Source organism: Triticum dicoccoides, chromosome 3B (assembly GCF_002162155.2).
Source record: "Triticum dicoccoides isolate Atlit2015 ecotype Zavitan chromosome 3B, WEW_v2.0, whole genome shotgun sequence".
Classification (NCBI taxonomy): Eukaryota; Viridiplantae; Streptophyta; class Magnoliopsida; order Poales; family Poaceae; genus Triticum; species Triticum dicoccoides.
In genome coordinates, this window is record NC_041385.1 from 647,906,975 (window position 1) to 647,919,588 (window position 12,614).

The 12,614-nt window shown below is 46.3% G+C and overlaps 2 protein-coding genes and 1 long non-coding RNA gene across 3 annotated transcripts; 2 read left to right on the plus strand and 1 right to left on the minus strand.

The window, feature by feature from the left end:
* LOC119277616 (fructokinase-like 1, chloroplastic) lies at positions 1-5,378 on the plus strand. Its single transcript, XM_037558900.1, has 3 exons — positions 1-962; positions 1,234-2,043; positions 4,899-5,378. The coding sequence occupies exons 1-2, from the start codon at positions 81-83 to the stop codon at positions 1,924-1,926; spliced, it is 1,575 nt and encodes a 524-aa protein (XP_037414797.1). The 5' UTR covers positions 1-80; the 3' UTR covers positions 1,927-2,043; positions 4,899-5,378.
* On the minus strand, positions 2,305-6,883 carry LOC119277615 (O-fucosyltransferase 19-like). Its single transcript, XM_037558899.1, has 8 exons — positions 6,244-6,883; positions 4,625-4,697; positions 4,439-4,509; positions 4,250-4,338; positions 4,040-4,172; positions 3,703-3,932; positions 3,129-3,605; positions 2,305-3,059 (listed from the first exon to the last, which is right to left on the minus strand). Exons 1-8 carry the CDS (start codon positions 6,619-6,621, stop codon positions 2,858-2,860), a joined length of 1,653 nt encoding a protein of 550 aa, XP_037414796.1. The 5' UTR covers positions 6,622-6,883; the 3' UTR covers positions 2,305-2,857.
* Positions 6,884-7,008: 125 nt separating this feature from the next.
* Positions 7,009-11,696, plus strand: LOC119277617. The gene is made up of 5 exons (XR_005137231.1): positions 7,009-7,476; positions 9,318-9,413; positions 9,494-9,595; positions 10,917-11,035; positions 11,128-11,696. It is a non-coding gene; the product is annotated as an uncharacterized LOC119277617 (long non-coding RNA).
* Positions 11,697-12,614: the final 918 nt, after the last annotated feature.

Here is a 12,614-nt window from a genome sequence, read left to right on the forward strand (position 1 = left end):
CTGGATAGAGTCGAACGCTCGCTTCTCCCCCTTCCTGCTACCGCTCACCAGCGGCGAATTCCGCGAAGAAGAGAGGGGCAATGGCCATGGCCGCCGCCTCCCCGTTCCTCCTCCTGCAACCTCTAGCCCCCAAGCCCCATCGTCCTCTCGGTCCCCTACACCCCAGCCTCCTCCGGACCCGCCTCCTCCGCTGCTCGCCCAATGGTGCGGCGGAGCCGGAACCTCCTAAACCCACCCCACGCCGCGGGCGGAAGAAGGCGTCGGAGCCGGGCTCGTCGCCGCCGAAGGCGAAGGCGACGAGGCGCAAGACCAAGAAGGCGGGGCAGGAGTCGGACTCGGAGGGCGAGGAGGAGCCGGCTGCGAAGCCGAAGGCCCGTCGGACCAAGAAGTCCCCGAGGCAGGAGGCCAAGCAGCAGCAGGGGGAGGAGGATGCCCAGGCGGAGGAGCCTCGGAGTGCGGCCCGCGAGGAGGACGCGGGAGACGACGGCGGCGACGGGGCGGATTTGCCGTACGAGTGGCCGCCGCTGGTATGCTGCTTCGGGGCGCCGCGGTGGGAGTTCGTGCCTACGGTGCGGGTGTCGGACCAGCAGATGCACCCCGACCAGTACTCCACCTGGCTGCACCTGCAGTGGGAGCCGCCCGAGTTCGCGCGCTCGCCCGGGAGCGCCTCCAGCAACGTCGCCATCGCGCTCACGCGGCTCGGCGGCCGCGCCGCGGTGCTCGGCAAGGTCGGCGACGACGACTTCGGCCACGAGCTCGTGTACCGCATGAACCGCGAGCGGGTGCAGACGCGCGCCATCAGGTTTGACGGCGCCGCGTCCACAGCCATCGCCCGGATGAAGGTGGCGTTCCGGGACAGAGAGGACGGCGAGGGCGGGACATGTCTGGTGGCCGAGACGGTGAAGAGCTCTGCCGAGGACTCGCTGCACAAGGACGAGATCAATGCAGATGTGTTGAAAGAGGTGAGTGCGTCATCTTGTGGTAAAAGATTTTGTTTGACAGTTTGTCTAATTCACATCTAGATGTTTTTTAAGGATGTCACATCTAAGCTTCCACAACTATATAATGCAGCAACAAGAAAAAAAAAACTAGGACAAAAAAAAATAGACCACAAACAAAGTGAACATCAGCTTATATGTGACATAACTATGTCACATCTAGAAACTGCATTATATACCATATTTGTTATAAGCACAGAGTGAGTTTCAGATCTAATGTGTGATAATTGCACAGGCCAAAATGTTGCATTTCAATTCAGAAGTACTGCTGACGCCGTCAATGCACGGCACACTCTTCAGAACCATTGAGCTGTCCAAGAAATTTGGGAGCAAAATATTCTTTGATCTCAATTTGCCATTGCCTTTGTGGAGGTCGAGGGACGAGACAAAAGAGTTCATAAATAGGGCATGGAGGGAGGCTGATATCATAGAGGTGTCAAGGGATGAGCTGGAGTTCCTCCTCGATCACAAGTATTACGAACATAAGCGAGCCACCCCGCCTCAGTATTATTTGGATGGGTTCCATCTAACAAGGAACTGGCCACAGTACTACCACTATACCCCTGAAGAAATTGCTCCGATTTGGCATGATGGAATAAAACTCTTGCTGGTGACCTATGGAACACTTCGTATCCACTACTACACACCCAAGTTTCATGGCTGTGTGGTTGGAACGGAGGACGCACTCATAACTCCAACCACAACTGACCGGACGGGTTCTGGTGATGCTATTGTTGCTGCTGCTATTAGGAAGTTGACAACTTGCCCTGAGATGTATGAGGACCAGGATACATTGGAGAGGGAGCTAAGATTTGCTGTTGCTGCTGGTATCATTTCGCAGTGGACTATTGGTGCCGTGCGAGGGTTCCCCACTGAAAGTGCTACCCAGAACTTGAAGGAGCAAGTATATGTGCCTTCTATGTGGTGATTGGTGAACTTGTAAATCATTTCTGGTGAAGGAGGCAGAAATTTATGTTACGAGCACGATTCATAAGTGGTGCAGCAGAAGTGAGCAAGGATAATATTTTACCACAAGAGTTGACAGGTACCTTTGTCTACCACTTTATCTGATATTATTTTATCATCCAGTTTCTCCCATAACTTCAGTATGAAAATGTGTTCGCCACTGAAAGACTTGTATTGCTTGACGATGAAAATTGTTTATTGTGTATCAAAATACAAAGTGATACTCCCTCTGTACAGAAATATAAGATCTTAATGCACAGAACTACCTGAAATATATCTGATGATAGAAAAAAAATGCTACAACAAAATGCAATCATTTCAAGAGCAGCTAAAGCAAATATTACATCAAATGAACATGGCTATTTTTTTTATTCATCACTTGCCACTTACAACTTGGTCTGTAGCTGATAACTACTGCATATACACAAATCCATTCTGAATAAAGTCATACTTTTTAGATGAATACAAAATTTGAGAAAAAAGAGCAAAGATTGTACATTCATAGTATAAACGAAGTACAAACATGTAACGGAAGTTTTCTGTCTTGCCAATCCTACCCTCTGTTGTACATATGTCCTCTGAACTACTCGAAATCTCTCTGTCTTCCCATCCATGGCTACACTTGAATAAGCAATTTGTTGAAACCGCAATTCTCGGAGGACAATGAGTGAACCTCTCTTTCTCACCTCCATATGCAAGAACGAGTATTACATACATTGTTAGTCATGAAAATGATCTGTGGTATGTTTGTTGTCAGTTTACTAGGAGTTGCACTATTTGGTTTATCTCAATCGTCCTAAGAGATGTCTACCTATTTCCATGTCACACCTCACATGCAGCGAAGCGGGCTGAAATATCCCCAGTCCCCACCTCTTTAGAGCAAGTCCATGTCGCTAAATCCTTTGTGTTTTTTTGCACAAACAACCTGGGAGAGGATTTGCATAAAAATACTCCTCTTGCCTTGGACTTTGACCAGACAACCTCTGATATGGACCTCCAAGTCTGTTTTCATGATGTGTTTTCACTTTGCTTTGAAAGTCGTTCCAAGCTATTGTACCCTCGTCAAGCTTGTCAATGAGCTCCACAAGCTTCTGCCTGTAAACAGTTAAAGAATTAGCACTTAAAGATGTACTAATAACTTAAAACAGGATTCCATGAATGTACCTGTCAGGGTTAATGGTTGTCCGGAATCCTTCGAATCTTCTATGACCCTGTACTGCTTTGGCCATATTTCCATCATATGTATACACAAAAACATCACTCTGGAGGGCGACATTATAGTCCACTGCAGCTAATCTGTTTTGGTACAGCTTGAGGGGCTCTAATTCTTCTACTGTTGCTAGACTATAATGTGTGTACACATTTGGATATGCGGCCTTTAATTCGTCCATACTATGTCCACCATATATTTCACCTGCTACAATGTAGATATTCGTCGCGGAAGGATAGCCCATGGCTTTAAGAAAAAGAGCTGCTTCACGAGGAGTCATAGGACAGCCTCCTTGAAGTCGCCTCTCCTTGCTGTTAATATCCTTTTCTTTCCAGTGCCGCACCTTGAGTCTCATTTCTCTCAGCTCCTCTGCCTCCTGACGTGTTAGATTATGGCTGCAGCCAGTAAATGAGAGCATGTCCTTCTCATATCTGTCAGTTGATAAGGAAAACAAATATATTACTGAGCTACATATTCCTCTGCAGCGAAATGATAGTAGATTTATTAAACAAGTGCAGTTGCGATCACCTTAAATGAAGTGCGATATAATGGCTGGACCCATTCCTCAGTCTATCAACTAGAGTATTACCTAGATCTTCAATCTCTTTCTTGTATTTTAGTGCCTCGTAATTCGTTCGGCAGCGGAGTTGTTGGATATGAGGAGCAAGACCGTTGTTCACAATTCGTGAATCTGTATGTGTGAATTTAACAACTTTGACCTTCTTTAGTGTCCTCGTGAAAGCTCTGTAGTAAGAAGCCTGCAAAAAGGAACTAGAAATCCATCATCGTTCAGCCATAGAACTGTCGCTATTTCTAAGCAACTACAATGTCAACTTGAGTAGTTCCTGGAGTAGTTTGTTCATACCCTGGACCAGGAAGATGGTGCCCTCGCATAGAGTTTCGACCTTCTGTAAGCTGGCGGCAAGGAGTCCACTATCACAATATCATTCTCTAGAGTTTTCTTGAAATGCTCCACATCAAATATATCTTCGAAATCACTGCATGCCAAAACCAAAAAACATCAGTCATCGGAATAGTTTGATAGGATCCTCGTTATTGTTATGAAGAGAAGCACCTTGGATCGGTCCAAAATGATCTGTGATCCAGTGTAGGGATTACTAGTGTCGCATTCATGAGCTTGGCAACTGCAACCATATCGCTTATCTGGGAGGATGGTTTCAAACAAATGTAAGTGAACTACTGAAAGGCATCTTCAGACTCTAAATTTAGTATTTCTGGAAGAAAAACATGAATGTGCACTCACTCCCATTCTCATCTGGTTCAAACCACCATTGGCATCAACCATAATATAGCCAGCTGTTGCATTGTTTGTTCCTGGAAAGAAGCATAGTAATTTTGGTCAAGTTTACACGCTCATTTCAGGGTAGTATTAACTTGAAAGGTTGAAGGTCGTTAGTTCAAACTGTTGGATGTGGAAGTGGGGACTTACTGTGGTGGTTTCTCGGGCGTTCGATGCATTTGCCGTAACCCTCGCTAGCCGGCATCGTCCATATCTTGGGAATCTGTTTGTGTTGTCAGTGAACTTCAGTACCACATAGCTAGCTGATCATATCATCTGAACAAGTGTTTACTTTTCATGCATGAAGAAAAGCTAGCTAAACAAAACTGGACGGTCCAGATCGCAGCTCGGCACATCGGTATCTTTTTTCTAGAGAATGAACATCGGCATCTGACTGACACCCATTCTGCTACATCATTTTCAGGTATAAGGACGCTTTAATCAGCGCGTTACACAGGCAGTGAGCCACGTTTCATACTGTCCAATCAGCGGGGAACTCTTTTGTGCGAGTGTTTCCAGTCACAGAAGCACTATTGTAGCACTTCGTGGGGATAGGATTGATTGATGTGAGACTCCCACTTTTTTTTTCTCCTTTTTCTTTTAATTTTCTCTTTGTAGGCTGGAGAGAATGCAGCACTCCAGCTCTCTTTTTCCTAGAAAGCCCATGTAGGAATTTTGTAGACTAAGCAAGACTAGGAACCTCCAGTGTTTTGTTCATCCGCAGAATTCGGCGTCTCTGCTGGTCATTTCCATCTTCAATCTCCATGGCAGTTTTAACATTGTTTTCCTTACTGTAACCTATCCTATGCCGTGCGTTGATAGGGGGGCTTGTATGTGTGTGTAAGCGAGCATTTGCGATCGTACTGTGTTCAAAACTTATGCCAACGAAGCTAGTGTTGTAGTCCCTCCGTCTCAAAAGATTTGTCTAGATACGGATGTATCTAACACTTAAATATAACTACATATATTCGTATTTGTCTAGATACGGATGTATCTAACACTTAAATGTAACTACATATATTTGTATTTAGACAAATCTAAGACAAGAATTTTGTAATGGAGGGAGTATTTTGTTCTGGTCCAGACGAATCCCCGGGTCTGTGAACCTAGACCTAAGCATCGACATCACCCATGGCCTTAAACCACCGGGAACCACTACCCCGATTGAGTTGAATTTTCCAACAGGTGACCACCAAATCAATCATAAATACACAGGAAAAAGGAAGAAACAGCGATGTGGATGAGAATACCGGTATACGGCTGCACCACAGACGAAACGAAAAGAAGGGGCACTCGGTATTCATCCGTCGATAGAGACACGGACGGGGACGCCTCCCCTCGAAGCTGCGAAGCGTATTTTGTACTACTCGGTCTACTTGCTTCGTATGATTCTACGGCAAGAATACAACTAGGCTACTGCTACGACCTGAGCTGAGCTGAACGCCCGCCAAGAAACTTCTCAAATTCAATTCTCTTCTCTTCTCTTCTCTTGCGTGCGCACACACGCACGGAGATGGAGACGGAGACGAAGACCCGGCACGTCTCTGGCTCCGCCGTTCGGCGACGATTTCCTACCCGTTTTCGGCCCCATGCATGCACAGCGCGTTCCCAAACGGAATTCGTCCCAGCTTCCCCTTTTTAACGAAACCAAAAGTGCTATAGTGCATGCGGTGTGTGCACATGTGTGCTCTGGTTTTTAGCTTGGCCTTTTGCAACGAACTTGGCGGCGGCAATAAGCCGAGCGGGCAGCGGCGAGACGCAGCACTTACCGGCGTGTCGGGCGACCGGCGAGCGAGGGCCGTCAGGTTCTCCTCCCGCCAGCCCAGCGCCTCGCCGTCCACCCTCCGCAGCAGCCTCCCGCCGTCGTCACCGCCGCCGCCGACGGCCCGATGCGAGCCGAGGAGCCCGACGAGGACGAGGAGGCCCAGCAGCGACGCCACCGCGTTGCGCACCCACGACTGGTCGACCACGGACGACGCCCTCTTGCCGTAGCTCCTCCTGACGGAGAACAACGCCCGGACTCCCCGGTGCCGGCCGCAGCCGTCGCCGTCGTCCGGCCGCTCGACGTCGGCGAGGCGGCGCCGGTGCGCCACGGACGAGGACAACGGGTCGGGGCCGACGGAGGACGCCGCCGCCGCCGCTGCCATGGCCGGCCGGCCTCGTTCGGCGACGCGCGGGCTGCGAATAGGAGCCTGATCGATCGGTCGATCGGTTGCGATCGACCCGGGAATCAATCGGACGCGGGCCGAAGCCTCGCTAGCTGGCTTGCCCTCGCCACAAGCCTCCGTCCGTACGTCGCCGCCCGCCACGCGAGCGAGCAACTGCGCTCGGAGAACGTGGGGGGCGAGGGTGTGGGGGGTTCGGTTCGCGCGAGGAGAGGAGAGCAGTCGTGCGTTTTATATCCAAAAGTTGCGCGCTGGGTAGAGTTCGCGCCTCGGACGATGGATGGATCCCTCGCTCGCCTCGCACGCTCCTTGGCGTGGCCGCGCACGTCGTTTTATATCCAAATTCTCCAAAATGCACGCGCACTATATGGTGGAAACGAGCGGCCGAACGAGCACCGCTCGATCAACCAAGATCGCGTGGCCACAATTTCCAGGCGCTACCTGGTCGGGAGTGAGGCCGCTTCGCTCACGTGGCTGGGCCCATCGCATCACCGCTCACCTAGTCCGCGCGCGTCGCACCGTGTACCCACAGGCTGGGCCCACTTGTCACTGACGGAAGCAGAGCACGCCTGGGTGAAACGACAAAGAGTGGGCGGCGGCTTCGAATCTCCATGGCCCTTCTCCCTCAGTCCTCTCGTTCCCCATTTTCCTCCTCCCAAATCACGCGAGGTCCAACGGTAACCACCGGAGGAGGCAAAGGTAACCGGCGCCGCAGACGCAACCGAAGACGGGCGGCGAACATTGGGAAGTGGATCATCTGCCACCGTAGCCGAAGTCGGGCGGAGGAAGCCAAAGGCGTTAGCGCGCGCGGGGATTCGTTGCTCGTCGCCAGCGCGGGTAAGGTCCTACCCATGGATTTGCTTATGTCTTCCCTTCTATGTGTGTGTCCTATCTCTTCCCTGCCGTAGATCATGCCTGGGGCGGCTCGTATTGCTCGTATTTGTCGGACAAGGAAGGAAATACTCAACGCGGAGAGGTCGTGACGGCGGGGGACGAGTTTTCCGGGCAGCCCAGAGCGGTGGTTAACCGCATCCGCTTCACACAGTTATGGCCATGGTCGCATTGGCGTCATGAGCAAAGCTCTAGTGCTACTTTTGAACTAGGGAGGTGTGGGGATTCAGCGAGATTTGAGTTCAATTTCAACCAGAGCGAGTAGATAATGGGATAGCGTAGGTTGTCGTACATCTCTTTTGTGTCCGGGTACCCGCGTGTTTTTTATTGATTTTTTCTAGTATAAGTTGCAAACAGAGCAAGATATAGTTGGCTAGCTAGTTGTAAAAGTTGCACAGGGATGCAAACATAGTTGGATTACGACAAGAAGGACGATTAGGAGTGTGTTTTTCAATTTCATTTTCTAGTTGCACACGCTCATACGTCAATTGGCCGCATCCTGCACGCTCTAGATCATTTAGTTGGCAGGACATTTTGTTCATTTTTTATTTTGGGAGTTCCAGTTTGGTCAGGGAGATTCGAGGGTGCGTGTTCTAGTGGGATGCAAGTTTCATGGCGAGTCACCTCCGTATCACGCAAGGATTCCGGCGTGGTGCCCCTAGCCAAACCATCTAATCCCAGCGTAGCGATTTATTGATTTCCTTTTGCAGCGATTTGAGTTGGAATAGAAGGAAGGAAGTACTCTCTCCATTCCTAAATATAAGTCTTTTTAGACATTTCAAATGGACTACTACATACGAATATATGTAGACATATTTTAGAGTATAGATTCGCTCATTTTACTTCGTATGTAGTCACTTGTTGGAACCTCTAGAAAGACTTATATTTGGGAACGGAGGGAGTACATAAGAGTACTGAGAGGATAGTTTCGATGCTTTTGCTCAACCCTCTCAAAATGCATCCCTGTACTTTCTCTGCTTTCTCTTAAGTTGTGTGCATATAAGTAACCAGTTGGCTAGTTTGTTGTAACAGTTGCACAGGAATGCAAATATAGTTGGATCACACATATACGTATCTTAGTTGGCTAACCAAACTTATGAAGTTGCACAGTGAGGGCTAACCAGTTGCACTGTTGATGATATTCAGATGGATACACTGTGGAAACCATGTTTAAGCAGTTTCTGTGTGTGTGTGGTTTTTTGGTTGCACACTCATGTGTGTCCTGTTTCCAAGGGTATGTGTGAGGATTTTGCAGATCTAAGCAGTTCATATTCTAGTTGGTTTTGTCACACTTATGCAGTTTCACAGGAAAGGACTATCTAGTTGCATGGTTGACGGCTAGTTTAGTTTTGGCTCCAGTGCCTACATCATCTCCAGGCAATGTGTATGCTGAATATTTTTGGTTGCGCACTAATGTCTGCTCAGTTGGCCATACAGTGCATCAAGTTGCACACATTTTTGTTTTGTTTTGTAGGCTGCTTTGAAAAATCGGCATGAGTTGCTTACCTCATGGCACTTTTTTTGATATCAATGTTCTTGCTCACATTTTTTTATTTTATACATTTGGTTGCTGCGACTAATTTGTTTATTCGCTTTCTTTTTAACAGACAAAAAATTGTTGTAGAAGGAGGTGCGGCTCCTAGTCAAGGAGAGGCATGTTCGCTTTTTCGTCGTTTTTCATTATCATTGTAGTCGGGTTTTTTTGTGCGTAGCAATTTTGTTTTCAATTATAATAACTATTTTTTTGGGTTTCCGACCATGTTATATATTTTGTTTGTTCTATGCAGGGGTCTGCAAACCGTTCTTCTCGGCAGAATTCGAAATGGCCCGCCGATTGGCAGTATTGTCGTGTTGATATCGACGGGGAGGCAGAGGATGATGAGGTAAGTATCGAGCAAGCAGTGTGGATGCATTCCCCTTTCCTGCATACACACACAAGTAACTTTTTCCATTCATCCTTTAGGTTGGTGACCAATTCTGCATTGTGAAACGGTGGAGATGGAAGGCGGCCGCGCAGGTGGGAGTTGTATATGGAGATGGCACATCGTTTGCAGCAGCCGTTGAGGTAACATGAAATGGCATTAGGCATTTTTATTTTCTTTTTTTACACAAAGAAGCCTGGGATGTGATTTTTTACACAGTTCCACAAGAACCAGCTAGGTGTTGGCATCCCAAACTTTTATAGTTGCACAAGAATTAATTAAGAGTCGGTATCCTCAACTTTTCAAATTGTTGCACAACAGTATCATACGAGTTAGCATCTTCAACTTTCATAGTTGCACCAGAACCATTTGGGAGTTGGCAGTCTCAGCTTTTTAAATAGTCCAACAATAATATCATTGAGTTGGCATCCTCAACTATTTTAGTTGCACATGAACCATCAGGAGTTGGCATCCCCAACTTTTCTTAATAGTTGCACAACAATGCCACATGAGTTGGCATCTTCAACTTTTTTTGAGGGAGGCATCTTCGACCTCTTTACTTGCACAAGAATCATTCAGTAGTTGACATCCTCATGTATTCACATGCATCTGATTTGCTAGGTTTGCGGATGCACTTGAATGTAGTTGCACCATTTATTTGGAAGATTGTAATATTTTATAATTCACTAATTTTTTCCATTTCTTGTGTTCAGACATGCTAAATTCATCATGTTCATCAGTTCAAAATTCATTACATAGTTGAACAAACATGCAATATGAATTGCATGTAGGAGTACTTGCAGTTGCACAAAATAGATGATGTAGTTGCACAACAGCCGGTATAAGATTTTTTTTTGAATTTTGCATACATAATTTTAGCCAAACCAAAATGAATCTGAAATATGAGTTGGCATCTTCATCTTTTTATGAGTTGAAGATGCCAACTACTGAAATTAATACCCCACAAGTAGATGGATATGGCAGTGTTGTCAGTTGCACACTTGTGTTGGTTAAGTTGCACGGATACAACCCAGAGTTGGTTCATTTTTTCTAAGGCTTCATTTTTGCATAATGTGTAGGTTTTATAGATTATGGAGGAGCTGTTGTAGATTTATGCACACAATTCTCAGCTATGAAGTTACATATACTATTGTGTGGAAAGATCAAAGAAAAAGAACACTTGCAAACCAGATTCTTGTCTAGTAGGCACTTATCGTTTCATAGTAGCTACAACACTTTTTTTTGCTACATGGACATCTGTTCTTCTACATTACGTGTGAATAAGACTCTCTGTGTGTTGTGTGCTCTCTCATATATATTTGCATACATTTTCTTTTTGTTGCACACATGCTGTAAAAGTTGGCTTGTCCCATGATGTAGTTGCATGAAAATCAGTTAAAAAACCACAAGTACCAGATCTCCCCATTTTGATCTCTGTTTATGTTATCTTCAACAACTATGAAGAAGCTATTTTTGCAAAGAGAAATTTGGCGAGGGAGAAAGGGAAAGGCAAGGAGGGAGGACCTAAACAGGAGGAGAAAAGGATCGCCTCTTTTTTCACCCTTGCTAGTGCCTACTGCCTGGTACGTTCTGATCTATCATCCCTCTCTTCTTTTTTTGCACCAAATTGTTCCAGATCTGCTATTATTTAACTTTGATTCATCTGCCATGGCAGCTTTGGCAATGGATATCCAGACCTGGGAACCCCTTTGTTTCATGGGTAAGAAGGTGGGGGCGGATAGGGGCGTGGGGAAAAAGAAGTTGGTGGCCAGAGGGGTGTGAGAGCTTCAGGAGGGGAGGGGAGGGGAGGGCACGTGATGGCCTGGGGACCACGTCCAATGCGTGGTTTGTTGCGTTGACGCGTCTTCGTTGCTACCGGGGGAGGGTTTCCCTTTTCTGGGATGGGGGGACATAATCTTTCCTTTTATAGCAGTCGCTGAGGAACGCTAGGGAGCAGCCGGCCGCTCCCTAGACGCGTCCCGTTTTATATCGATCGCCTTTCCGGGCGTGTTGCGTGGGCTTCCTTCGAGATACTGCGTTTGACAGGGTTTTGAACTCAAGATTTCTTAGCTCGGATACCATACAAAATTCATGTTGCAGCCACTTGCTCCAAAAGTTTAAACTGATGTAAAGAGGCAGACAATATGTTTGAAAAGTTATATTTGACCATTAACGTTTTCAACTCCCAAATGTATAGGATGAATAGTACTAAACTAGAAAAAAATATAGTGCTAAGTGATGATATTGATATCAAGTGCATGCAATAGATAGAATTGTTATATTCTCATTTCTTTCTCTTCCAACTCATCCTACAAAAATTTAGGAGTTTAAAACATTAATTGTTAGATATAACACAAAGAGGTAATCCGTTGCATGATACATTTTTTATCTGCTCTAAATGGCATGCACGGCATAAGATAATTTCGTCTTGTCAACGACAGTGTATGCCCTTACACATGGGGAGTTCTGTCTTCTTGTTCTGCATGTCAAATAACCATATTAATTAGAACCTTGGTGCGTCAGCACCATATCAAGACGCAATTTATACCTTTTGTAGCACGAACCTTGGTGACAACTCCTCTTTGCTTTTCTTGCCTAGAAAGTTTGAAAATAGCAAAAGTAAATAAAACTGGTACTCTTATATCAAACCTATTGTTATACGAGTATATAGCATCTTCAGAAAAAGGTAATCACCTCTCAGCGGGTGCTGCACAAAGAAACTATTTGACACTCCTTTCATAACTCTTTCTCCATTTTCTTTAATGACCTTCAGTCCTTTACCACCAAGCTTGACATACTGTTTATTAGAGGTCTTGTGAACTTTGGCGCTTTCATGAACACATTTTTCATCTTTCAGTTGAAATATAGCACTTTTAATCTTCTCCATAATATATGTCTTTATTACGCTTGCCTCAGATTCCTCCTTGGTCCGGCCCTAGGCATTTTCATATAACTCTGCTTTCATGATAGCTAGCTCAAACTAGTAGTGCAGCAAGGTGGTGACTAGCTGAAATTTGATTTCTGTGCCTGCATGATTGCATGTATGTACATAGTGGCCGAGCTTGGCAGAGATTGTTGAAGGGGAAGGAATGCAAATTTTGCCTGAAGTTCGACTAATCTTTGATACTTAATCCTAACATTAAGGGTATACATAATGAAATT

Excerpts from the sequence above, each read along its gene's own strand:
- LOC119277616 (XM_037558900.1), top strand. The coding sequence starts at position 81 with ATGGCCATGGCCGCCGCCTCCCCGTTCCTCCTCCTGCAACCTCTAGCC. Across the intron at positions 963-1,233 it reads ATGCAGATGTGTTGAAAGAG|GCCAAAATGTTGCATTTCAA; the intron begins GTGAGTGCGTCA and ends ATAATTGCACAG.
- LOC119277615 (XM_037558899.1), bottom strand. The coding sequence starts at position 6,621 with ATGGCAGCGGCGGCGGCGGCGTCCTCCGTCGGCCCCGACCCGTTGTCC. Across the intron at positions 4,510-4,624 it reads ACGCCCGAGAAACCACCACA|GAACAAACAATGCAACAGCT; the intron begins GTAAGTCCCCAC and ends GCTTCTTTCCAG. Across the intron at positions 3,060-3,128 it reads ACAACCATTAACCCTGACAG|GCAGAAGCTTGTGGAGCTCA; the intron begins GTACATTCATGG and ends AACTGTTTACAG.